This window comes from Hyperoodon ampullatus (assembly GCF_949752795.1).
Source record: "Hyperoodon ampullatus genome assembly, chromosome: 8".
Lineage (NCBI taxonomy): Eukaryota > Metazoa > Chordata > Mammalia > Artiodactyla > Ziphiidae > Hyperoodon > Hyperoodon ampullatus.
In genome coordinates this window covers 68858245-68885694 of record NC_136921.1, presented here as the reverse complement: position 1 = coordinate 68885694, position 27450 = coordinate 68858245, and the positions used below count along the sequence as shown (strand labels likewise).

General features: G+C 38.3%; 1 protein-coding gene across 1 annotated transcript; it reads left to right on the top strand.

Annotated features, from left to right (window-relative positions):
* The first annotated feature begins 5003 nt into the window (after nucleotides 1-5003).
* On the top strand, nucleotides 5004-27232 carry ARL5A (ARF like GTPase 5A). The gene is made up of 6 exons (XM_079709845.1): nucleotides 5004-5127; nucleotides 15101-15161; nucleotides 15625-15772; nucleotides 17881-17964; nucleotides 22887-23038; nucleotides 26563-27232. Exons 1-6 carry the CDS (start codon nucleotides 5082-5084, stop codon nucleotides 26609-26611), a joined length of 540 nt encoding a protein of 179 aa, XP_079565971.1. The 5' UTR covers nucleotides 5004-5081; the 3' UTR covers nucleotides 26612-27232.
* The last annotated feature ends 218 nt before the right edge of the window (nucleotides 27233-27450 follow it).

Genomic DNA, 27450 nt, shown 5'->3' with positions numbered 1-27450 from the left:
TAAGACTCCTACTATATTTACTGTTCTTATTTCTTCTCCTTCAGTAACAACTACAAAAAGTAACAGCAAGTGAGCTTATAGGGCTCCTCTGAATTTTGGACATGTTTGAAATGTTTTATATTTTTCACAGCCTACAGTCAGAATGAGAAATAAAGATGTCCCAACAACAAGAAAAAAGTATTTAGAGATTCTTCAATTTGTTTTGTACTGAATACCATTTTGAAACATAAGTAAAAGCCATTAGCTGTTTTTTTTGAAAGGGTGGTGGGAGGGAAAAACATAAACTTATTAATACTAAAAATAAAAATGGCAAATTGATGTAAAAAGATTTCCCTACTATTCTGAGAGCTGTTGATATCCCATACTGTTGCTATATCTCCAGCTACAAAGTGGGGAAAAAAATGCTTTTATCCAGTATTTTTCTTTTCTTTAAATTTTAGTTATTTATTTTGATAATTTACCCCCTTTTATTTTTCTTATATAGGTAAATGTGTAGCGTTCTACAAGGCATGCTGGGTAAAATATACTATGCAAATGTGTACAGTGCTGCATGTTTTGTTCTCCCTCTGCTTTAGTGGCTTAAAAGAAAAAAAAAAGTGTTGTTATTTTTGTGAACCAAAACATTTAACAAAGAAAATGCAGAGTGCATGCATATAGTATCCTAATTTCTATGGATTTGTTTTATGGAATTTAAATGTGTACAAACCAACTGCATTAATTTTTTTTCTTTTATATAATAAATGAAAAAAACACTGAAACCAGCGTTATACCTCTCCTTTATATTATTCTAGAGATATACTGAAGATATACCGGAAATCAGTGGTATATGCCTGTACCTCTTATCCAAAAAAAAAGTCTAAACATTTACCCTCAAAACACAGGTTCAATTAAATGACTACTTCCTGAATACTCTGCTAGGTGTTACAAGTGATCGCAAAAGAAGTACTATATTAGGAAAGAGCTTGTAGTTAAATACATACACATACATGCATGTGTGCATGAAATAGAATATATTACAATGTATGTGTGAAATAGGATTGAATACAATATAGAAAAATAAACTAGATAAACCGTATTGTTCACAAGAAATCCCTATATGATTATTTTAACAATTATCACAAGTTTCCAAAGGTATTTTGTACCTGTAAGAATTCCATGGATGGCATACAGCTTATGACTTGACATTTCATGTGCTCAGTGTCAAGTGTCCGTGCTATGACTTGATCCATATTTGACTCTTCTCTCATTGCAGTGCACAAGAAGTTCAAAAGAAATGTGTACTATGTTGATTATTACCACTGTATTAGGATTATACAGTGATTTATTATAGCCAAATTACTTCACAAGCATTATCACATTTGATCCATCTGACCCCCCCCCCCCCGATGGAAAATAGGCAGGGCATAGGTTATTAGACAACTAAAATAAAGATGCCAAAGCTCATTGTAGTCTTTCTCTCTAAAGTACTGTTATCTAAAAATACATATATTAAATACTTTTAGGCTGATAGTCATCTGAAGCATACAAAACAAAGCCTGGAATACAGTAGTCACTGAATTAATGGTACCTCGGTTATTGGAGATGTACTATATAAGGCTACCCCAACTATCAAGGCATTTCAACCAACAATCTGCAAGTCCCAACTGGAAGAACTGCAGGTCACTGCAATCACTCCATCAACCCGGCCCTGAAGCCACCTTTTGCATCATCAGTGTATCACCACTAATGAGATAGGTTGTAGAGAGAAGCATCTTGTTTGTCCTGTCATACAACTTGCAGATTAGCATAGTGGTTAGACTGTGGCCTCTAACCCTTGCCTGTGTTCAAAGCCTAGATCCAGCAGTAACTAGCTATGAGTTTGGGGCAATCACTTAACTTCCCTGTGCCTGTATCTATTTTGGTAGTGTGATTTTTCTTTTGGTTATGGGTCATGTTTTCATGTTTCTTTGAATGTCCACTAATTTTTTTATTGGATTCAAGATATTGCTAATTTTCCACTGTTAATGACTTGATCTTGCCTTCTTGATCTGTAAAGAACTTTGGCCTTGTTTTGATAAACAACTGTGAGTTAGTTTGATCCTTTCAAGGTTTGTTTTTAAGCTCCTTTAGGACTGGTCTAGAGTAAGGCTTATCCTTAGGCTAGTTTAGCTCCTCTTTTAAGATCTCTGGGTTGTCTACTGAATGTCCTATATATTCTATGTGTTCTCTTCACACTGGCTGAAGGGAACTCAAATGATTCCTGGCCCTTTGTAAACCCTGGTAATTACCTGTTTTACAGCTCCCCAGTACTTGTTTATTTCCTCAAGTCATTACTGGCTAGCCTCAGGGGGGTTTCATAGTGGTTTTATACTACACACGTACAGATTGATATGCAGCCAAAGACTCAATGCCTCAACCTATGTAGGTTTCAGGAGCTTTTCTCTGGATAGCTTCCTTCTTTCAATCACTCTGCTTTACAAATTCTAGTAGCCTTGATCTCTTGGAATGCTGATCTATGTCTTCATCTCCAGGGAACTGCCAGACTCTATTTGAGTTTCCACTCCCTCTGTAGCTGGCTGGAATTGCCTCCAGGCAGAAATCCACATAATAATAAAACTTGTCCCATTTGTGTCTCTTATCAGGGATCACAGTCCTTTGCTGGGTGTGGGCTGAAAACAGCTGTTTTCTATATTTTGTACAGTTTCCTATTTATTTAGTGGTAGGATGGTAATTCTAGACCATCCCACTCTCCTTTACATGGAAGCAAAATTCTCTCCAATGACATTTTGCATATCACTATAATCATGAATAAATGAGTCTTTAAAAAGTCTCATAAGGAGTCTGTTTTTACAAATAGCTTCATACCACCCAACAAACATTCCCAATTACTTCTTCAGTAGTTCCCAATTTGTATTTCACCCATGGATCCTACAGCTGGACAAGATTGTATTAGGAAAATTTCTTCTCCCCGCCGCCCGCGCACACACCACCCCCCTCCACCTTTTTTTTTTCTTTTTTGAGACACTTAGAAGATAAGCTGGGAGACCATCTCCCAGCCTATAATGGAGGTTATAAAATATGAAGCCCTAACTTCCCAAGTTAATATGGATATGACACCCATTTAATAAGTTGACAGAGATGTGTGGGGAGTTTGCAAAAAGTTTTAGAGCTGCCAAAAGCATTACCTACAGTGGGCAAGAGCGGAAATTGTTGTTTTTCTAAATAGCCTAGAGAGTACTTTCTTATTTTTTTAGGAATTTATTTATTTATTTTTATTTTTGGCTGCGTTGGGTCTTCGTTGCTGCGCGTGGGCTGTCTCTAGTTGCGGCGAGCGGCGGCTACTCTTCGTTGTGGTGCGTGGGCTTCTCATCACAGTGGCTCCTCAATGCAGAGCATGGGCTCTAGGCACGTGGGCTTCAGCAGTTGTGGCACGTGAGCTCAGTAGTTGTGGCTCACGGGTTCTAGAGCCCATGCTCAGTAGTTGTGGCGCACGGGCTTAGTTGCTCCGCAGCACGTGGGATCTTCCCGGACCAGGGCTCGAACCCGTGTCCCCTACATTGGCAGGTAGATTCTTAACCACTGCGCCACCAGGGAAGTCCGAAAGTACTTTATTATGTAAATATAAACATAACAATCCATAAATTTAAATGGATTAATATAGTAATTTTCTTTCCCTTCATATGTCTCCTCTAAACTTCGTTTCATAATGATAAGCCCCAAAAGAAACCAAAGGACTTCTTCTTGAACAGTTGTTTAAAAAGAGACATGTTTCGGCCCTCAATGCTGCCCTTTGTTTCACAGGTACAAGTTTGCTACAGACAACTACGAAAAACTGTAGACTGTCTTGAGGTCTTACTTAAATGGGTTATTTTTCTATGTATTGAGATGAGATAGTGTATGACTAGGAGAAGTGGTGTGGAAAGGTGGAGTTTATTGCTGAATTTGTTTCATTTCATTTAGCTCTTGCACATGGTGGGCAGAGCAGTTCAAAATGCCTTTTACAGTTCCCGCACCTTTTTCTTTCTCTTTTTACGAAAGTTAAAGAGAATAGAAGGGGTTGGAGCTGTTTCTGGTTTCTTTGTGGAAGGGAAGAAGTAAACAACCTCAGTTTCTTGTTTTCCCACTCTTGCCTCTAACAAGAATAGAGACTAATTATCATTGTTATCAGATGATCTGGAATCGAAGGAAGACCTTAGAGACAAACCCTCTGCTGCTCAAACAGCTTTAGTGGCCACTAAAAAATTTTAAACACGGAGTGAACTGATCAAGATAGTAGTTTCTGGCAAGATTGATTTGAAAGTGAAGGGAGATTGGAGCGGGAACAGCCTTGAGGTGCAGGACGGCCATAAGGCGACCGCTTAGGTAAGGCCACCCTTCAGGGCGTCCAGGTCAAGAGATTTGAGAGATAGAGGTATTCAGCTTCCCTCAGAGCCCCTGATGGAATGCCATGTCTTTGAAGGCCAGGACGTGGGGCTTTTGGTGTTCTGTGCGTGCAGGGTTGGGGATGGGCACTGGGCACTCAGTGACATGTTCACATTTTGGCTCTGTGTAAGAAATGCAGAAAAAAAAACAAAACTCGGCGGGGACGCCAACGCAAGCAGCCCAGAGCCACCTGCCCCAACCTGCAGCCCGCATTTCCTGGATCTCGTGGCTCAGCCCCGCCGCCTGAAGGTCGTCCGGCTCCGCACAGAAGCTAGGGCCAGGCCGGCACCCTTTCCCAGACCCCGCCCCTCCGGCCGCGCGCCTGCGCCTTCCCGTGGCCTCCGTCCCGCCCCTCGCCTCCCCCGCCCGCCCGGTCGTCGCCGCCTCAGCTGCCTCAGAGGAGCTGGGGGAGGACGGTGGCCCGCGAGGCTCGCCGCAGACAACGCGGCGGCGATGTCCGCGAGTCAGGCGGGAGCCGCGGCGGCAGCGGCGAGTCCTCGCGCACGGCAGGGCGTCCTGGGCTTCGGCCTCCCTCCGGTTCCTAGGAAGCGGGCCGACGGCCAGCGCGGGAGCAGCAGCGGCAGAGACGGAGGCTCCGGCGCGTCTCTCTCCTCCCCTTGAGCCTGAGCCGGGGGAGGCCAGGCGGCCGGGGTGGCTGGAGGGGGGTCCGCTGCCCGAGAATGGGAATTCTCTTCACCAGGATATGGAGACTGTTCAATCACCAGGGTGAGGGGCTCGGGCCGAGCGCGTACGGGTTAGGGAGAGCGTCAGCCCTGGCCGGGTGGGTGGGGGTCTCCGAATACTTCCGGAGTGTGGGCGGCGCGGTGGCGCGCGCTCTCTGCGCTGGGTGCGGGCTGCTGCGGCTGCGGGCCTTGGGGCTGTTCGCTCCCACTCCCAGCTCGGGAAACTCCCGACTCGCAGCCCTTTGTCTTAGGAGAGCTTCCTAAGAAATCCAAGCCTCAAATACACCCATTGCTCCGATTTCGATTGGGAGTGGAGAGGGTTTCTTGCCTTACGTCCGACGCCCCTGAGTGGCCCCGCTTGGTCCACGTTTCAGTCCTTTTTCTTCAGCAGTTGGGTTTGCACGCCACTGAGAAATGCTGGGGTTCTCTGGGATGAAGGTTACAGGTTGTGGCCCCAGCCGCACCACTGAGCACCCGAGGATTGCAGAATGCGGTAAAACCTGAGGAATCGCTCTTGGCTTGACCAGTACATTCAGGTTTATGAGCCTGCCCTCCACCTCCACCCCGTCCTTCCCCGCTTTGGGGAGATTCTTCTGCATCCTGAGTAGTGATGGTCCTCTCTCCTTTTGCCGTATTGACATCTGTGTTTAAGGTTAAGCTTAAGGTCAGTTTCCTACTCGTGTTGCTTATTTAGAGGTTTTGGGGGGCTGGATTAAAATATGGTAAAGTGTTTCACCGAAAGCACTTAAAAATCATATCATATGAAACATTTGTTAACTGTAGGTAACGACTAAGTTACCAGGTATGGAGTGTATTATAAAGAGATGCTTAAGTTTATCTAAATTCAAACATTGCCTTGAAATGCATATCAGATTTATTGAAATTTGTTACAAAATAAGTGTAAAACTGGGGAAAGAAGATACAATTTTAACAAAAAGATTCCAAAGTCATTAAGATACACTATAGTTACTGGTGTACTTTTGTTTCTTTTTAACTCAAGTAGTTAAGGATTCATCATCCTGGCTGTCAGTAACTTAGTTTGTGTTTTTCTCTTGTGTAAACTGGTGGTGGTGTCACAGCCCAAAGTTTTCCAGTAAAGACTTAAATGAATGGTGGCATGTATTATGTACAAGCATCCCCGCCTCCTTCGTTATCCAGCTGCTGCTGTAAGAAGGCAATGGAGAGGGAGCAGAACTGGAACTTGTGATCGATCTCTAGTGTATCTTTTAAAAATATAAAGATGATAGTGTCGATCACATGATAGTGAATGGAAGAGCAGTATTTCAAATGATTTTCAAATGATATGGAGAATTTTCATAAACTGGAGAAAGCCGGTTCTAATCTACACTGTCTCTGGCTAGCTGTTTCTGTTGAGAGAAGGGTGAGTGGGAGCCAGTCACTTAACCTCTCTGGGCCCAGGTCTCACCTAGAACAGCAGGGATCTTGACTGTGTGACTGTGGAGCCCACAAATCCTGAAAACTTAATCTGTAGGTCTTAAGAATTGAAACTTAACATTGCTGTAATACTGGTGGTGCTTATAGTAGATAAGATCTATTCTAGTTTTTAAATCCATAATTTTGTATTATTTTTAGCAGAGCTAGTATTTCAACTCTGATGTGAAATTTAGAAAGGCTTTGCTTGTTAATTGAGCTCTAGTCCTGCAAGAAAAATTAGGTATTTCCACTTTCTATTTTGAGTCAATGATAAAACTATTTGTCTCTGTAACTTAAGAATGAATTAGAACTTTGCCAACAGCTACTTGTCAGTAGTAAATAATGATGTGTGCTTTGTTACCACTAGCAATCGCTGAGTAGTGTTCTTATTACCTGTGTTTTGTGGTAATTTTTGACTGGACATTTATTTCAGTGTTGGGAATTAATAGTAAGAGAAATTAATGAAGTTAAGTTCTAAAAATTTAGATGTCAACATTGTGAAAATGTGAATAAACTATTTCTCTCCTGTTAAATGATGTGGTTGTCTTATCAAAAGGGTCACTTTAAAAAATATTCAGCATTAAATCTAATGTCAGGTACTTGTTGGTCTTTTTAGTTCTGTATTAAACTGGATATGTATATGTGTGTTAGATATATCTTGGATGCTTTATTTTACCTTCAGAAGATACAGAACACAGTCCTGTGTTCTTTTCACATAAACTGTTGGAAGGAAGTTTCGGGGGATTACAGAATTTGCTATGCTGATGAAACAAATTGTGTAACATATCTCTCTCTCTCTCTCTCTCTCTCTTATTTATTTATTTATTTTTTTGAGCTCCATTTAAAACACCTTTTTCAGTTTAAGCTTAAAATGTGAGTACACAGTGAAACCTAATTGCATATTGCTCAAACTTGAAAAACCAGAGGTTCCGTTTAGGTGATATTTAAATCAGTAGGGTACAAACTTTGTCCTAGATGCTGTTGTATATATCATTTTTAAGTTTCTACAGTCCACCTATTTTGTGCTGGGGGACTGTTCTAGATGGTGGGGATAGACAAGGAACAAAACAAACAAGACCCCCTGCCTTTATGTGGGGAGACAGAAAATAAGCTAACTTCATCTTTATAGATAAAATAATAGCAGTTAATACTGACATGCAAGGTTAGGTTCTACATGTTTCATGCAGTTGATTTAGTCTTCACTTAATTGATTTACTCTTAACCACAACCCTGTGAGGCAGATATTCTCCCCCGTTTTAAAGGGGCAAAGAAACATTAGGTACCTTGCTTCAGGCACTACAATTAAAAGTGATAGACCTTTTAGATAGAGATTTTAACCAAGATAGTCTAGTGCCTGAGTTAGTGCTCTTGAAACAAAACAAAACAAAACTTCCTTTGTATAAGAAGGATTCGTGTTAGATAAAAGGAAGAACTTTCAGACACTAACTATGAACTATGAAAGAAGTGAAGTTTCCTCATGGATAGCCTTGTTTCATTCTTCTGATTGGTTCTTAGAAAAGGAATGATACGTTGTGAATGAGTTCTGGACAAGCTCCCTGTGCTGCAAGACCTGGTGCTGGGAAAGCCACCTCTGCTTCTGTTGTTTTTTTCATTGTGTGGGAATTCAGAAGTGTAGAAGAGTACATATAGAAGCCGAGTAGCCAAAGGGGTGAACTGTGCCTGCTATTAAAAATTTTAGCTCCAAATTCACCCTTTTTGCATGCTCTGTAGATACAGAACTGGGTCCTTTAAGTATTTTTCTCTTGCCCTTTGGCACAGTGTTAGGCTCTGTCGGTAGACGGCATTGGAGGGACCCTGAAGGAGGAGAGTGTTTTTCTTCCTGGATATGGCGTGCTGCTCAGCAGGCTCTGTCCTGCTCATGCAGTGTGGACATCTCCAGTGGCTGGCTCTTGGATTGTGTAGTGGTCAGCAGCAGCTTCTTCTAGCACCCACTTCCATTGGTCTCAGAATGGAGGCCCTCTCGATGAACAGTTTTCCCCAGCATCCTAGAGGGAGGATTTCCAGAAAGATCCACTGGCAAGTTTGCTTAGGTACTTCTCTGACATTCAGTGAGCTCTGGCCCGGCCCTCAGCAAGGTCTGCATCTCAGTCCTGGGGAATTGGGGGAAGTTCTCAGCCCTAGAGGTAACGAATGCTCCGTGTATTTGTCATTCCTTTAATCTTTAGAGTTACTTCTTGTTAGCCAATCCCTCATTACTCCAATCCTCTGTAGTAGTTATTTTCTTTAAATTAAACTTTGAAAGTTCAAATTGCTATGTGGTTTATGTTTCCTAATTGGATCTCTACTTTTGCCCTGTATAATTGTTGCTTTTCATTCAGCAAAGTTTTTTCCCCCTGAAACTTCACTACCATTGCTATAAATCGCAAGTTTATTTTCAAACTTTTTTATTGATGATACTTTTAGATTTTGCAAATTGAATTTTTAGTATGTAGAGACTTGATCAGTTATCTCCCTTCTAACTTTTATGTCTTCCAAATCTGATTTATTTATTCATTCATAGTTTATTAAGCACAAGCTTTATTCTGGGCTCTGTGTTAAGGCCTGAGAGAACTGTAATAAACCTGACAGAAATGGATTTTTTGCTCCATGTGAGACAGAACCCACGGGGCTTAGTAATAGTTTGGATATGAGGTGAGAATGAAGAATCAGGAGGACTCTCAGTTTATCTGCCTTAGTATTTGTAGTATTTTGTTTTCTGGCTTTGGTATGATTCACAGAGATAGAAGCCCTCCAGGATGACAGTGACATTTCTTTTTGCTTAATTTACTGACTGGTAGCTGGTAGGATATATATATATATATATATAGACTCTTAGAACCTGGCAGTAAACAGAACTGGTAGGCTGCCTGCGTATATCAAAAGGAAGTGAAGAAGGGAAACAAGCATTTTCATGACAAAACAGTAAAGTATTGATTGGGAAACTAAAGCCTAAGTGATAACTCAAAATTCCATCCAGGCACTGTGACAGTGTATAGTTGTTTTGGCTTATCTGAGAAACTGCAAGAATGCTATGGCATAGATATTCTAGAAGAGCCATACTAAGCAGTAAACTTGTCATGAATCACATGCATCAAAGAGTTGGTATAACCAAAAGTTTTATTACATTTTCCCATAATAACATCTCTTTGTATACATATTATATATTCTATGGAATGTTTGTTTTAAAGTGCATTATAACAGTTTTTAGCTACAAATTTGTGTTTTTCATAGAACATTGTTCTGGTAATGAGAGACACAGGTTGGGGTGGTGAAAGAACCTAAGGATAGTCAAAGGAAGTTGATTTAGTATTAGAAAGTGTGAATAACTTAACACTATTGTTGGGGATAAACTGGCTCTTCACCATTGAGTCAGCACCTTTATCTTTGAGCCCATTGCACAATTATGTCTTAATTTTATAGTTCTCACTGTGACCCATGTGCTATGCCTTAGACTTAGGAAGCTGTTATATAGCCATTGGTGCTTTATTGTAAAAACACACAAATATTCAAATAGAGACAAGTCTTAGGAGGGAGTAGATATAAGTTGGTATTGAATGTGGCTTGTAGGAGTTTAGGTGGGGTGAAGAGGTGAAGGACCTCTGGATCATGGCCTCATTGGAATGCCCTCCAAAGAGATCTCAGACTGTTCCACAGAACATGTGGCTCCTTGGAGATTTTCTAGGTTCTGCACATATTTGATGTGAGACTCTTTCTTCCTCTTTTCTTTTTAAAATATTTTAACCACTAAAAAAACCCCTCTTGAGTTCAAATATGTTAGCTTGCATTCACTTGATTGACTTTAGAAATCTGCTTTCTGTCTTAAGAGTTTGGAGGAATGTTTGCATATTTATGCATTTGTAGGTGACAGGAATTCATTGTGTTTGTAAAATTAAATAGACAGAAGAGGGAGGTTGTTTCCAGTACGGACAGTGGTTTGAGTTGCTTCTTTACTACCCCTATCAACATCTCTGACACTCTTTTCTCCTGTTTACTCTCTACCATGCCAGACATGAATTCTGGCCCTGTATTGTCCACCAAACCTTCTCTCCCCAGTGTGCTTCCTTTATTTCTAGGTACTAGTGAAGAAAGACTTAACCAGACTTCACATCTTTATCTACCACAGGTTATGTTATCTAATTTCAGCTTATTGATTCTCTAGTTCATTCATTCATTCAGTGGCTGTAAAAGGTGTGTCTTGAAACTGTTTCCTCCATCCTGTCCTCAGCTGGCAACTAACTTGTGTTAGGAGAAGCTGGAATCCGGTTGTGAGCCTCTTCTGCCATCTGCTTTATCTCAGTGTATGTGTGTTTATCACACAATGGTTTGTTCACAGTAGTTTCACCTTATCATGTTCATCTTGTGGTCAAGTATGATACAGAATCTTTCTTTAGTTGTTGGTTTTTTTTTTTTTGCCTAGTTAGTCCTTCCTCACAGAAGTGGTAGAAGAGTACTGTGTTTGAAATCAAGAAATAAGTCCAATGGGGCATGGCTAAATTAAGCAGACCACTTTAAAAAACAAAACCAGATAGGATTTTCACCTTAAAAGCAAAGGAAGCCAGATAGTTTTTCTGCTGATACATGCTACTATTACTCAAAATACCTTTTGAAACTCCTTTTAGAATTTCTTTAGAGACACATTTAAAAATCATATCATTTAGGAATCACACCTCATTTAACAACAAAAAGGTAACATTCGTCTTAGCTGCCTTTTACCTTATGACTGAGATGATACCACGTGGCTCCTCTCCCCCTTTAAAATCAAATTCATCTTCAGAACACCATTGGGAGTGTTCAAAACAGTGTATCTCAGGCTCTGAAAGCAATGGCAAGAGAAAAGTAGCAAAATATTTTGAAAAACGGTAGCATGGTTAGAGTAAGTGTTTAACCTTAAACACAGTGCTCTTGTATTTATGACAGTGCTCTTGTATTTGTGATCTCTGTGTGTATAATTCATAGGCACAGATGCATTTTTTAGTCAGTCTATAGTTATTTATCATAACTATATATATTCCTTGCCTAAATTTGTATTGTTTGCTTTTGCCCCTATTTTGTACTGTTTTTAGAGTATCATTTCTCTCATTGGTCAGAGTAATTGTATTTTCTTCCTGAATACTGGCAAGTCTATCTAAATTTAGTCCTGCAGCTAATACATAGGGGTTTACAAAATGATGTTCCTGAAACTTAAAAATAGGTTGACGTTTTAAGAATTATATTATTAAAAATTGGTATTCAAGTGAGAAACTAAAAAAACTTTCATCCAAGTCAGCAGTCAGAGTGTAGCCCAATATGAATTCTGCTTATATTAAAATGTTTACGTTGCTTGTATTACTAGAACTGAAGAAGATATCTGTCATCAAAAGGGGAATGCCTAATTTGGGGACATAGAAAAATATAGAGTCAGGCAAAATTGCCATGCCGTTGAAAAACTTCCCAGGTAAAAAGGCACCCTGCTCCAGGGACTCAGTAATCTGGCCCTGATGCAGATATGGCCCTCCTGTGAAGATGGATTTGTCAGTCACCACAGTGTTTAACACTCCCTTTGATGGGATTCCATGCTCCCCAAGTAATCTTCTGATTTTAATTCAGTCACCCTACATACTTCTCCTTAGGCAGAAACTGCACTTGTCAGGTAGTTTCATTTTCTTAGTTCCTTCCTCCTAGTCACCTCTAAAGATGATAGACTGGGCCTGCATTTTTAAAATGACTTGTAAGAACCTGAGTGGGGGGAGCATGGTGATGTCAGTTTAGGACCCTGGTGGTTCTAAGCTGCCTGCTCTTTCTTCAAAGAAATAAGTGATTGGATAAAATGGATTGTATTAAAATTTTCTATTTACTTGATCTTCGTATTTTTGTATAACAGGAGGTACCTATGTAGCATTAGGAATTCCCCTTTATGGTAAATGTCAACTATTTGGAAAACATCTACCACCTGACTGCAAAAGCTTTTTCTTAAAGATCTCCTTACTCTTAGGTGTTATAATCCTTAGCATTTATTATTTATAGAATGAATATTAATTCAGCATTTACTGAGTACCTACCTTGTACCAGAAAAAGTTGTAGTTACTAGGAATATGAAGATGATTAGCATGTGATCTATATACTTGAAGGGTGCCTCATTAAGCTGAGAAGATTAGTGAGTGTACATGTAAATTATTATAAGTGCTGTATTGGAGGTGTGGCAGAAGAGCAGGAGAAAGTGATTTTTCTTGGGAAGCTAAACCTTAAAGATTAGTAGGAATTCTTTAAATGGAGAATTGGAGAGGGTAATTCCAGCACAGGTAAAAAAACCATGAGTAGACGTAGAGAAATGTTTGCCGTGAACATACGTGGCAGCTTATATAGGGAGAACAGCTTGAACTCCAGCTTAGATACCTGGCGGTAGTGGTGAGGGATAATAAAGCTGAAGCCTATTCATTTGGGACTGGCTTTATTTACAAGGCTGAGAGCTTGTACCATGTTTTCCTGTCAAACTGGAGAGCCATCATTTAAATAAGAGAGTGGCATTATCAGCTTTATTGTTTCTAGAAAGATTACTCTAGAAACAATAGGAAGATGGACTGGAGATAGTCTGCTTAGGTACAGTAAGAGATGAGGAGGACTACAACTAGGACAGTGGGAGGAGACAGGTTCGGGATATATTTTTGAGGTAGAATAGAACTTGGTGACAAATTAGATGCTCGGGTTGAGGGACTCCAAAGGCATCTGAATTAATGGTAATACCATTAAGCAAGTTAAGTAAGATAGAATTAGGAACAGGTTTGAATATTGGGTTTTTGGTTATGTTGAGTGGCACTGTGTCTATCCACTAGGTAGACTGGAGTTTAGGAAACATTTGGGAACATGGATTAGGAATTGTCTTTCTTGGTGGTAGGCACACCCCATGTGCTATCTTAATCATGACATAACCCTGAAAGAGAGGTAGTGTTGTCCCTGTTTTACAGTGACGAAGCTAAGAGTTAGAGAAATAAGTCATTTGCTCAGGGTCACATAACCACATGTATTTTTCCATCTTGCTTCTGTTATCTATTACTGTGTAACAAGCCAATCATAAATTTTATGACTTAGAGGAATAATTTATTACCGTCTCTCGTGGTTCTGTGAGTTCACTGAGCTCAGTTAGGAAGTTCTGGCTTGGGGCTCATTTGATTACATTTGGATGGCAGCTAGAACTGGAGTCATCTCCAGCTCCACCTGGCTGCATATCCAAGGTGGCTTCTCTATTTGTGTGTCTGGCGTCTCAGCTGGAATGGCTAGAACAGCTGGGGGCAACTGTGTGTCTCTCTCCACAAGATCAGTTCACGTGATTAGCCTGAGCTTCCTCACTCATGCATAGCAGTCTTGGGGTAGTCGGACTTGTTACATGGTGTCTGGCTTACCCCAGGGGGAGTTTTCCTAGAACCAGGAAGCAGCTGCAAGGTGTGTGATAATCTAGGTGTGGAAGTCATACAGCGTCACTTCTGCATTCTTGTGGTTAAAAGCAAGTCATAGGACCAGCCAGGATTTAAGGGGGGAACCATATAGGGGCATGAATATCCAGAGGCCATCTTTGGAGATTAGCTTTCTCCACACACTGCTGTCTTTCAGAATAGTTTTTAGACAGCGCGGCAATAGATAGGCCCCAAGATGCCTTGTTAAAATGTGAAAGGAGTGTAAAAAGAGAACTCTGGGAAACATGAATGTTTGAAGGAAGACCCAAGGAAGAGGAGTCAGTGGGAAAAAAATAAACATCAAGAGACAGAGGAAGAAAACTTGGGAAAAGTGATGCTTTAGAAGCCAAGGGAAGCTTCCCTGGTGGCGCAGTGGTTGAGAGTCCGCCTGCCGATGCAGGGGACACGGGTTCGTGCCCCGGTCCGGGAGGATCTCACATGCCGCGGAGCGGCTGGACCCATGAGCCATGGCTGCTGGGCCTGCGCGTCTGGAGCCTGTGCTCCGCAACGGGAGAGGCCACAACAGTGAGAGGCCCGCGTACTGAAAAAAAAAAAAAAAAAAAAAAAAAGGAGAAGCCAAGGGAAGAGGAAGCTGCTGCCACCATAGCTATAGGTCCTTAAATTTGGTTAGAAAGACCCTATGGTTCAAATGTACTCAGATAGCTTACAGTTGCCTTCTGCCAGCAGCTTTAAAAGGCTGCCCTTTTTTTCCCTTCCCATTCATCCCATCTCACCTATATATACCCAGTTAAGGCCTAAAATTCACATTTAGAGCTTAAGTGACTTAGTTAAGTTTAGTTAGTTAAACTTAAGAACTTAAGTTTCCAGTGTGAAACATTTACACCTCAAGTCATCCATAAATTGTTGTGATTACATTTGGGATACTTTACTGAGAGTAGGCTTCCATAGAGTGGAAAGAATGTAGTGCTTCTGGCTTCCTTCAGAGAGATGAGAGTTCTCTATGTAGAATGAGGGGGATAAGGAGGTTAGACCAATGGCGTACTTCTGGTCTTGCTCTGATGTTCTTTCGAGTTACAAGAAGGTATAAAGTGCCATGTATTGAATTATACCATAGCTGGAAAGAATGGGTGAAATAGGAAAATTTTTAATTTTTGTTTTTGATTAATAAATCACTGGTGTTTTTCTTTTTTTCAGAACACAAAGTTATCATTGTTGGGCTGGATAATGCGGGAAAAACTACCATCCTTTACCAATTGTAAGTACTAACTACTTAAAATTTTTTATTTTATTGTTTATAGTTTTTCAGCCTGAGTGATATTTTATTAATGGAAACAATAAAAAATTATATGGAATCCAAGTTACTCTGTAAGAAGGCAGGTTGGCCATGAACCAGGAGCCAAATATAAGCAACTGTTTCTTTTCTAGAGAGCTAGAAATTTATATGACATTGAGCATGTTGTTCAGTTGTTTTGCTTGTGGAGAGTAGAGAAATATTTGTTTCTATAGTTCCCTGGAATGAATCTAGAGTGTTCCAGATAGTCCACTACCTAGCTCCACCTCTGTTTAAACCCTTCATTCACTCTTATGAGCTAGTGGAAAGGGGACATTTGGGTACAAAATATAAAAAGAGGTCATGCTGACTTATCCCTTAATTGAAAAATGTTCAAACAATCTAGCTTCCTTGCTAACTGTAATATATTTGAACTTTTTTTTCCCAGTTCTATGAATGAAGTTGTACATACGTCCCCAACAATAGGAAGTAATGTAGAAGAGATAGTGATTAATAATACACGTTTTCTAATGTGGGATATTGGTGGCCAAGAATCTCTTCGTTCTTCGTGGAACACTTACTATACTAACACAGAGGTATGTTTCTTAATATACTAAGTCTTCTATGAATATAATGCCTGGGAAACACCTTCCAGATATGAACTCTTATAGCTCATCTTTTTGAAATATCACAGTATGTTAATATAAGTAGAGTTTAAACATAGTGGAATCTTTGATTCCCTCTTTCAGGGTCAGGGTCATTGTTATGTATATCCATTCTCATTGAACCTCTGTAGGGAGAATTGGTGATTGATTAGTCTGATTTTATATTGTTCCTAGAGCTTGCCTTATGTACTTGTTTTAATAAAGAATTCCATTTCACAGTTTGTAATTCCATTTCTCTCTTACTATTTATTTGTGTCTGCGTAGAGGAAATCCTAGTTAGATGAGAGGGCTCTGATGGTTTGAATTCTTGGCCAGAATTTTACTATGTGTTTTCTTTTATGCAATACAACTGCACATTAAAGAATTCTTTTTCTTTTGATTATAAAGCAATTTAGACATAACCATGTGTTTTATTTACATATTATTTGCCAAGAGAAAATTTCTGACGTTTGAGAGCTTCACTGTATAGACCTTATAAGATGAAAGGCTGTGACAGTTGTTTTTGTAGTGCTGATTATAAGTTAATAAATCTCCAAATGTATATACAGATGAATATTATGTCAGTAAGACACTATTAAGTGTCTCTAATGACTTGATCCCCTAACACTCCATTAAGCATTTAATTATGTCTTTTGGAGAAGGAGGAGTATATATAATTAGTATTCCTATATAAAATGCTGCAGGTATCAAGTTCATGGCAACACCTTGAAAATTAATAGCCTTGTTAAGAAGACTTGGAGTAGAACAGGTATTATAGTGATAAAACCACGTATCAGTAAGGTCTCAAGTGAGAGAAGAGGGAAAGTAGCAGTTCTGTTATCCTTCTGCATTATGGTTGATGAAATCTGAAGAATAGAAAAGATCCTGAAAATTACTGAGGTTTATTTGGAAATGAAAAGCTAGTTCTAAACAATAAATAGCACATACTAATAATAGGCAGTCAGAATTAACTTGGGCATAACAAATGCCATCATAAAGCAACTATATTTGCTCCTGTTTCCTTGGTGCCTTTTGGTGTTCATGGAATTGAAGAAGAGGCACGCTGTAGCTCAGCCCTGCACAGCTCCTTTCCAGTCTTTGATTGCATCTGGTCTCATCGTCAGTTCAGGAAAGAGTTGTGCCACTTATATAAGGAAGAGAGCATGGTTTTTGATATAGATTTATTCTTTCAATTTGTTGATTTTTTAAAAATTGATTTCTTTAACTGTCACATTACTTTATTCTCATATGCATGCCCTTTTAGATTTTTTTAATTAATTAATTTATTTGTTTTTATATCTGGCTGTGTTGTGTCTTCATTGCTGTGCGCGGGCTTTCTCTAGTCGTTGCTGTGCTTGGACTTACGCTAGTTGCGGCGAGCGGGGGCTACTCTTCGTTGCGGTGCATGGGCTTCTCACTGTCGTGGCTTCTCTTGTTGTGGAGCACGGGCTCTAGGCGCGCGGGCTTCAGTAGTTGTGGCACGTAGGCTCAGTAGTTGTGGCTGGTGGGCTCTAGAGCACAGGCTCGGTAGTTGTGGCGCCTGGGCTTAGTTGCTCCAGGGCATGTGGGATCTTCCCGGACCAGGGCTGGAACCCATGTCCCCTGCATTGGCAGGCGGATTCCCAACCACTGTGCCACCGGGGAAGCCCTCTTTTAGATTTTTAAATTGACATTAATAAATAATGTCTGTCTGGAAGTAACTTAAATTTAGGATCATATTTTTGTCTTACTGACTTATGGTGCAAATAGGCCCATTAACATTCAAGATATTAATTTAGAAAACAGACATATTGGTTAGAATATTAGTAGAGTATTCTAAAAGAATGATAACATCATATTGTCTTTTACTTTCTCTTAAAAATTAGTAAATATGTTTGAATTAAGGATCAGACCTTTAGGCTTCACAATGTATAGTGGGTGTCTCTGGTTTTCCAGTAATACCATACCATAAGGTTCTAACTTCTTGATAGCTGTTAGCCTGTAAATCAAATAAACACTTGATAAATTTTACAAATATCAAATTATGTAATCACTAATGATTTTTTTTTTTGGAATTTTAGTTTGTAATAGTTGTTGTGGACAGTACAGACAGAGAAAGGATTTCTGTAACTAGAGAAGAACTCTATAAAATGTTAGCCCATGAGGTAAGTAGGATTCTGGCATTAGATGTATGGGGGTGGGATATTTCTGTCACCTTTGTACTTTCTACTTTCTCATGAGCATACTATTTCAAATTTTTAAAAACATTCTTTATCTGCTGGCCATGCCTGCTTTATAATTTTGACACTTCCCAACTTGGAAGCGTATCTGGAAGCAGCAGAAAGATTGAGGAGTCAGTTGTAGTATTTTAATTCCGTTTATCTTAGATAAATTTGGTCTAGAAGTTTTCCTGGCCAAAAAGACCTAAGTTGACTTTCATTTTGCATTTTAAATAGATTAATTATACAGACGATTATCATTAGAAATGAGATTTTACAGTGTCAGGGTCACACAGCGAGTCTTGATTGTAACTCAGTTATCTGACTAATATTTAAATTTGTTGCTCATAGGTCTCTGATATTGTTTCTTTAACTGAACAAAACTGTTATAACTAGCCACATTTTTTTAGTCCTTGAGAAATATTACTGGTAGCATAATTTGAAAATTACATAAACTGAATAATATAGTCAGTAATGATAATAGTAACTATAAAATCATATAATATTTATAATACAGTCATATCTCTCTATCAGCAGAGTTTTGGTTCTAGGATGCCCAAGGATACCAAAATCTGAGGATGTCCAAGTCCCTTGTATAAAATGGCGTAGTATTTGCATATAACCGGTATGCGCATCGTCCGGTATACTTTAAATCATCTCTAGATTACTTATAATACCTAATACAATGTAAATGCTATGAAAACGTGCAGCAAATTCAAGTTTTGCTTTTTTGAACATTCTGGAACTTTTTTTTCCTGAATATTTTCAGTCTGAGGTTGGTTGAATCTGTGAATGCAGAACCCACGGATAAGGAGGGCTGACTGTAGTGGCAATTGATTATTTTTGTATGCCTTTTATTGCAGATGTTACTTTCTCAACTCAAAGGTGGAAATAGAAAAGTTAATATTCAGTGGAATTTTAATAAACCTTAAGAAAACTGGGATGTCTTTGTAATGAAGTTTTATATTAATTTTAATATTGATTCAATGATTTGCTTTTGAGATTTTCATTAAGAATTTTGGTATGTTTCAGACGTAAGGAAACTTAGTAAAGTGGTTACGTAAACTGAAGTTTCTGTTTTGCTTGTGGTGATCATACCTACCAAGATGCACCTTCCCCTGTTTTGGACTGATTATAGCAGTTGTGCTAAACCCTTTGGGGTTTTTTAAAAAAAAACACATCTTGCCTTTGTACATGTATTTAACAGCTTTCAGTTCTAGTTTGAGAAACAGTAAGCAATAAAAGAGGCAGGGGGCTAAGGATTTTTTAAAATTTCCCCTTTGCATATTACAAGAATGTATCATTCTTCATTTTATACCAAAGGGTTATTTTATTGTTGGTTTATGAAGACTTTAGAAAAAGAAAAATAAGACACAAAATGTATTTGTCTCTTGACTATATTTTTTACTCTGTAAACAGGTAGCCTCCCTATTTGATTCTTACTCTAATTGGCCAGTATGTAGGAGGATCAGTATTATAAAAAGCCCAATAGTAGGGCTCAAACAAAGTCATTGAATTTTATAAGTTGGGTCATTAACTTGGATAGATCAATTAACCTCATCTGTTATGGATTAGTACGCTGAGGCCCAGTAGTTTATGGGACTTGAATTTAGGTATTCACATCATTCAGGCTCTTTGCTAGGAAAAATAAATAAAAGCCAGAAATAGGGCCTAGCTGGAAAGTGAAAGGAGAAGGGATGAGATTACCAGAGAAGAAGGGAATTACAGATGAACTTGGGAGCTAGAGTAAGCCACTTAATAGGGTCAGGAAGAGCCAAATAGACAGAGTTCTGGAGAGGGACATCCGGATCAAGGATGAGAATGTGTGAAAAACAAATTTTGGCATGGGTTAGTCAGATGTTTCTTGCATACCACAAAAACCAACAGAGTCGTATTATCATCATCAATAATGATTCTTTCTATGTATTACTAAATACAAAGCTATAAAACATTTAAATACATTTCTGAAAGCTTCATCTTAAATGAAGCATAAAACTTTGAAGCTCATGAATTTTTAAAAAGTTCCAAAGACAAAAGGATAGATGAATTTTATTCAGAATGACTCAACTTCTAGGAATTATCTTCACAAAGGAAGCTTTGCGAAACAAACTGACAACTACATATGGCATATAGAAGATGCTAAATCAGTATGCCTTGCGTGTGCTGTTATTCATTTTCTTGACTAAACTAAAAAATATTTTTAGACTCTGAAGAACAGAAGTTGATATGTAGCAGAAGTATGTAGCAGAAGTTTTTCAAAGTGTTTAAAATGGGTGATGTACGAAAGATCACCGCTGTTTACCTTGTACTTTGACCTCTTGTTAAGTCAAGTTGAACAGCCTTAACCCAATGTATCTCTTTTCTACTATTATCATAATGCATAATTGGTTGTGAGGTTATTTAATAAAAAGTAAAGGAAGATTTTCTTTCCTCTCTTCCTAAATATTTAAAAGTGGGTAATATAGCTTAAAAAAAATCAAGAACCCTAAATAAAAAAATTTGAGCTTGTGAAATCTAGAAAAAGTACATTCAATATGGATTTTTTTTCTTTTCTTTTTTTTAGACCTTTTAGTAAATGACTTTATTTCTTATGTTTTCCAATTTTCAGTCCAGAGCCTTCTCCAAATAATTTTGTTACTAAAAGTGATGAAGATAGGTTACTTGTAAATAAAACAGCATAAACTATGTGTCCTAACTTGTGCCAAGTATTTCTGTTGTCAGATATTTCTAAAGTGTGTTCTCTGAACATGCCAGCGTCAGCAATCCTGACCTATATAAAAGATTTCAACACACACTGGCAAGAGATAGTGAAACCTAGACGATAGGAAGATAGGAATTAAATCCCATGGAAAGTCCATCTACTCAATGATTCAGCCATATATCAACTATTGATAACTGTTCCATGTTCTGATTAGGATAAGAGAAAAAATATCCATATACTTGATAATGTATATGTGCGCTGGTTATAGTTCTTCCCTTCAAATTTTTGCCTTATATAAATAGACAGATGAACTGAACTATAGGTGAAACAAATTGAATAGGAGCTCTTAAAACTTAATGTTCTAGAGTATCCCATTCTGACCAAGCTATTCAGGTAACTGTCCTTATCTGTAGTGGTGTAGTTGCCATCCTGCAGAGGGCACTGTAACTAAGTCAGCCTCCTTTGTTATATAAAGCATATTGCAGAACTCCTTTTAACCAAATAAGAAATTTACTACTTATATTTTTTATTTGCATCAGAAAGAATCAAAGAAGTCATCGAAACTCTGTTCTAACAAGAGTAAAATAATGTGGAGCAATGTCAATTTAAACCTACTGAACACTTTCTTGCTTCAAACACACATACATATGATTGAAACCAAAATATTCCACTAAGATCCCTAAGAAGAAGGTGGCATTCAACACAGCTGGGAAAACTTGCAGACATAGCACCAAAACCTTAGTTTTCTCAATATCTCTTAAAATATATAGGCAGAATTTTATGAGAGTTTAATCCACTTGTTGAGTGCATCTATCATAGTTTCTTAGTCCAGGATCCACGAATGGACTTTAGGATATCTATTAACACCCTAAAATCATACATAAACTTTTTTTGGCATAAACATATATACATTTTTTATGAGGGAAAGGTTCATAACTTTCCATAGATTATCAAGGAAGCTCCCGGCTGTAAAAATGGTTGAGAGAGGGAGAGGTAGAGTACAGCAAAAGGGGACATAGAACCTTTGGTCTGCTTTGTGAGTAGAGTGTTACATCAGTCATTTGGGGGCATGCACAAGGGTAAAGCTAATCCTCATTTGCAGAGCAATAAGTGAACTAACATTTGTTGAACTGTCACCAAACCCAGGTACTGAACTGAGTGCTTTAAATGTAGTAATTTGTTCATTCAAACTACATCCCCAGGAGGTAGGTGGTGGTCTCAGCATTTTACAGATGAGGGGCAACAGCTATAGTAGGAAGATCTCAGCTCAAATCTGGCTCTATTATTGAGTAGTTATGTGACTCTGTATGAGTTACTTACATCTGAGTCTTAGTTTCCTCATCTGTAAAATGGGAATAGTAAAGCCTATCTTGTAGCAGTCTTGTGAGGATTAAAGAGATTTTATTTGGGAAATGGTTAGTATCATGGGTGACTTGCTCAGATTAGATACTCAATAAATGTTAGTTATGAGGAACAGATTCAGAAAAGTTAAAGAACTTGCCTCAGAGTCAAAGCATAGAAGTGGTAGAATTGGGAAATTTGATAAGTTTAATGGTAGTCTAAGAAGGCCCTATCAAATATTCAAATCTAACACATCTTCATGGACGAAGATAGAAGAGCTAGATCTCAGAAGATGAATAAGATTGGTTTAGGTTAGCACCTTCCAATTGAGAAAAGTCCTAAGGCCTAAGGCGTATATTGTATATAATGAGTTAGTTTATTTCCTAAATAAACTGGGAAGAAGGTTGTAACTTTAGGTATAGATACCTATACCTAAAGTGTAGAGTGGGGTAGAATTTTGAAAAGCTCTTGAGTCCCATGCTAAAGAGTAGTTCTTAGTAGCCATAGAAGCCTAGTTTTGGGTTGGGGAAAGGGTTAGTTAGATATGTATTAAATTGGAAGATGTGACTGTTAAATTTAGCACTTAGGACCATAAAAATGTAATCTAGGAATGTAAGAAATATGTAAATCCATACAAGTATAGACTGATTTATTTAAATGTGTTCAGTTTGATGTTTACTTTCCGTCATAAGAGCTATGAGATACTTTTATGTCAAGTAGTTGAGAAATTCTAGGCTACAAAGTTTATCAAATATAATCTGTTAATTAAATTGGAAAATGTATGAAAAAAATGAACTGGCCCTTACAGTTTTGTTTGCTTTTATAGGACCTAAGGAAAGCTGGATTGCTGATCTTTGCTAATAAACAAGATGTTAAAGAATGCATGACTGTAGCAGAAATCTCCCAGTTTTTGAAACTAACTTCTATTAAAGATCACCAGTGGCATGTCCAGGCATGCTGCGCTCTTACTGGCGAGGGGTAAGATGTCTTCTTCATGAATAGCATGTACTTAACTTTGAAACATGTATTTCTTTTTAAAATCAAATATTTAAGGTTACCATGTACAGAACTTTGTAAGGGAGAGATGTAAGACATAGTCCATGTCTACAGTGAGAGAGATTTTAGCTTGGTTCTATAAAGAATTAAACACAGCGTACACAGAATACACATAAACATACTGAACTAATGCATGTGAGCATATGGATGATAGAGTTGCTGTAGGAGTTCTGAGAAATGGGCTTGTCATGAGTCTGGAGAAGTCAGGAGATAGTTCCTGCACTGGTGGTGCGACTTACAGTCTAAGAAAGGAACTAACACTTGCTGAGTGTATCCTTGCCTTTACTGCTCTCTATAGACTGTTTCATTTATTCCTAACAATCAGGTAGACCAGTTGTTTTTAATTCACATTTTATGCATAAAGAAGCTGAAATAGAAGAAGATTTGCATGTGGGACTAGTGTGCGGATATGCCATCAGTGCTGTCAAGAGGGAGTTGCTGCACTTAAAAAAAATAAAAGAGTTAGAATTGGAGAGAGTGTGGCGTGAGGGGGTGCCTGCAGTAGAATTTTGCCCATGTCTAATGCCCAGAGATGAAAGGATTTCAAGAAGGCAGTGGTTGTTAGCATTGTTATATGTAAGATATATAACATAAAATAATCTATACGTGGCATAGATAGATAGTGTCAGTAATTCAATATTTGGTTTACTCGTCACTGTGGTCTTAAAAGGAAGGGAATTTCTGCCACTTCAGGTAAACTCATGTATCTTTGCCACAAGCTTCTGCCCTTTTCTGACACCTGAAGAACCTCAACCCCAAATTTAAGACCTTTATTTAGAAGCCTTCATGTATATATTTAAAAGCAGAGAAAAAAAAGAATTAAATTGGGGGGCTTCCCTGGTGGCGCAGTGGTTGAGAGTCCACCTGCCGATGCAGGGGACGTGGGTTTGTGCCCCGGTCCGGGAAGATCCCACATGCCGCGGAGCGGCTGGGCCCGTGAGCCATGGCCACTGAGCCTGCGCGTCTGTAGCCTGTACTCCGCAACGGGAGAGGCCACAACAGTGAGAGGCCTGCGTACCACCAAAAAAAAAAAGAATTAAATTGGAGTTGAAGCTGAATCTTAGGGTAATAGAAGCCACTGTTACCTGATTACAGATATTTGGAAAAGCATAATTAGATCCTCAAAGAAGCAAATCTGTTCATTAAAAAAAAAAAAAATCAGACAATACCAATTGTCCACATACTTATTTAAGTAAAAATATCTTTTACATATTTCTTTGTTGAATAGTTTAATGCATGTCAAGATGCATATATAGATACAGGTATATCTTTATATATTATCTTTGTCTATCAAAGGTCTTTAGGTGAAAGCACTGATTATAATACTAAATTTGACAGCAAAGACAAATCATCTAGGATTGATAAAAGATTTAACTTATATACTTTGAGTAATTGTGTGGAAAATATATCATTAGTTAGGAAACATGTGAACTCTGGCAGTTTTATTTTTAGAAGGGGACATCAACAGATGATGGTATCTTTTCAATTTGGGGTTTATGTAGACTTCCATTTGCAGCAGTTGGCAAATGGAAATGTTTGGTTTGAGGGGTACTGTTGTTTCCCTGTGCAGTCTGACCACCTTGGTCTAAAATCTTGGTTTTAGTATTGGTGACATTTTGACTCCCATCTCTGCCATTTGCTAACCTATCAGCCTGGGCTTCCCTCTGGGAAGGGTTCTGGTCTTAGTGTTGTGAAGATTAATGAAGATAATGGATATTAAGTGCTTAGCGCAGTTTCTACTTTGCTGTTAAGTAACTACTATACCTTTAACAGTTTGGAATTAAATAATTTACTCACCTATTATTCTTATTATTTTATATCATTTCCTATGAGTAGTTTAAAAGTAAGGAATCGAGTAATAGCAGAGAAGTATGGACCAACACCAAAACAACCATTTATTTACCTCATTGCCCTTTTTTCCCTTCTATTTCTATCATCTTTTACATTGTTAGACTGCTATACAAAAATCTGAGTTCTGGCTTTTTAAATATTAATATAGTAGCACAGTTTCTCATATCTATAAAAGCTCCTTGTAGATAATGGTTAATGCTTCTTAACAGTCCTTCATTTCCTTATAAAATTATATGTACAGCCATTTCTCTCTTACTAAACATTTAGATTCTTTTACTACAATGAATATCTCTTTCTGTATTTTGGATTATGCTCAATTACCCATTGTTCAGTGGTAACTGGTGTTAGTGATATGAGATTTTATTTCCTTCAGATTTTTAAAATATATAGATGTAACATAAATATTGTGTGCATACTTTGTTTTAACAACTCTACCATATATTTAATATCCTGTCATTTCTACTTCATTTATATCATGAGCATTTTTTTAAATAAATTTATTTATTTTACTTATTTATTTTTGGCTGAGCCGGGTTTTTGTTGGCGGCGTGCGGGCTTTCTCTAGTTGTGGCGAGCAGGGGCTATTCATTGTGTATGAGCTCCTCATTGCGGTGGCTTCTCGTTGAGGAACACGGGCTCTAGGTGTGCAGGCTTCAGAAGTTGTGGCTTGCAGGCTTTAGAGCGCAGGCTCAGTAGTTGTGGCACACGGGCTTAGTTGCTCTGCAGCATGTGGGATCTTCCCAGACCAGGGCTCGAACCCGTGTCCCCTGCATTGGCAGGCGAGTTCTTAACCACTGCGCCACCAGATAAGCCCCTATATCATGCGCATTTTATCATATTGTAAAATAGTCTTTGAAAGGAAGTTTTTAATATTTCATCATATGAATGTTCCATAATTTGTTAAATTTTTCCTCTATTGCCAGACATTTAAATTTTACTTTTTCCTATTAAGAATGCTTTCATGAACAGTCGAAATACATAAACCTGTCTTTATCTCTGATTATTTTTTAGGATACATTTCTAAAAGTAGAAAAAGGGGTAGAGTATTGATATTTTAAACATTTTTTTTTTTTTTTTTTTTTTTTTTTTTGCGGTATGTGGGCCTCTCACTGTTGTGGCCTCCCCCGTTGCGGAGCACAGGCTCCGGACGCACAGGCCCAGCGGCCATGGCTCACGGGCCCAGCCGCTCCGCGGCATGTGGGATCTTCCCAGACCGGGGCACGAACCCGTTTCCCCTGCATCGGCAGGCGGACTCTCAACCACTGCGCCACCAGGGAAGCCCCGATATTTTAAACATTTTTGATACTTCTTGCTAAATTACTTTCTGTGGGCATTCACTGTGTAATTATTGAGCTCCTTGTATGTGTCAGGCAGTATTCTAGGCACTAGAGACATAACAGAACCAAAAATATATGGATATACTCTGTGAAAGTATGGCTTCACCACAATAGCACCAACATTGAATACTACTGATTTTTTAATCTTTGTTGTTTAAGTAGATGAAAAATGATATCTTCTTTTAGTTTGCTGTTCATAGCTTTTTAGTTCATAGCTAAAATATCTTAGTTAATCAAGATATTTTATTTTCTTTATAGATTATGCCAAGGACTTGAATGGATGATGTCACGACTTAAGATTAGATGATCTCTACTGACCTATTCTCATAGACTTTGTATAAATGAAGTGCTGGACTTTACCTGAAAGCTGCAAAAATTAATGGTTTAGATATATTTATAATAAACTGATTTAAACAGTTAAACTTTTTCTATAAGAAGAAAAATTAAGACCACTTGTTTGAAAACAAAGATGAAGTCTCACCTTTCCATCTGCTTTCTCATTAGTTCCTTCCAAAGCAAGGTCTTAAAGCTGTGATGGACATTTTTCTCATAAAGAATCCTCTCAGGACATTGTGTAGCCTGTGGTAAGTACAAAGGGAGAGGAGGATATTTTTAACTTTAAGAGCTTTATTATCAAAAGTATTTTGCATAGGGTTGTGTAGGTATTGTGTTTATACCTCAAATTCGAGTTAATGGCTTTGATTTATGTTCTTAAAAAAAGGAAATAACACAAAAATTAATAATATCCTTAGTTATAACCATAATGAGATGAGTACTGGCATTGGTGGTAAGTGCCATTTTGTACTTCCCCTATGTTCTCCATATCATACTAACCAACCCCCAAATCATTGAGCTGCTGTTAAAAAAGAAAGAAAAAAAAAGAAAGGAAAAAGCTTGACATTGTGTACCTAATTTTTTGTTGACCAAATCACATACATGGAAACATGTAGTCCAGCTGAGTGAAATATCTGTCATATTCTTGACTTAGTATTACTAATGGGCAGAATTGCACATTGAGCAGTCACCAGATTGCTCCCTTTACTGGACCTTATGTCATCTAAATTTACTGAGTAAATTGTTAATCTATTTTCAGTTAATCATTAATTGTGATTAAAATTACCAAGTGATTTTTTTCAGCATTAATTG

Bases quoted from the DNA above. Each gene is read 5' to 3' on its own strand.
- ARL5A (XM_079709845.1), top strand. From the start codon at position 5,082: ATGGGAATTCTCTTCACCAGGATATGGAGACTGTTCAATCACCAGG. The intron at 5,128-15,100 runs GTGAGGGGCTCG...TCTTTTTTTCAG, and splicing joins GAGACTGTTCAATCACCAGG to AACACAAAGTTATCATTGTT. The intron at 15,773-17,880 runs GTATGTTTCTTA...TTGGAATTTTAG, and splicing joins CTTACTATACTAACACAGAG to TTTGTAATAGTTGTTGTGGA.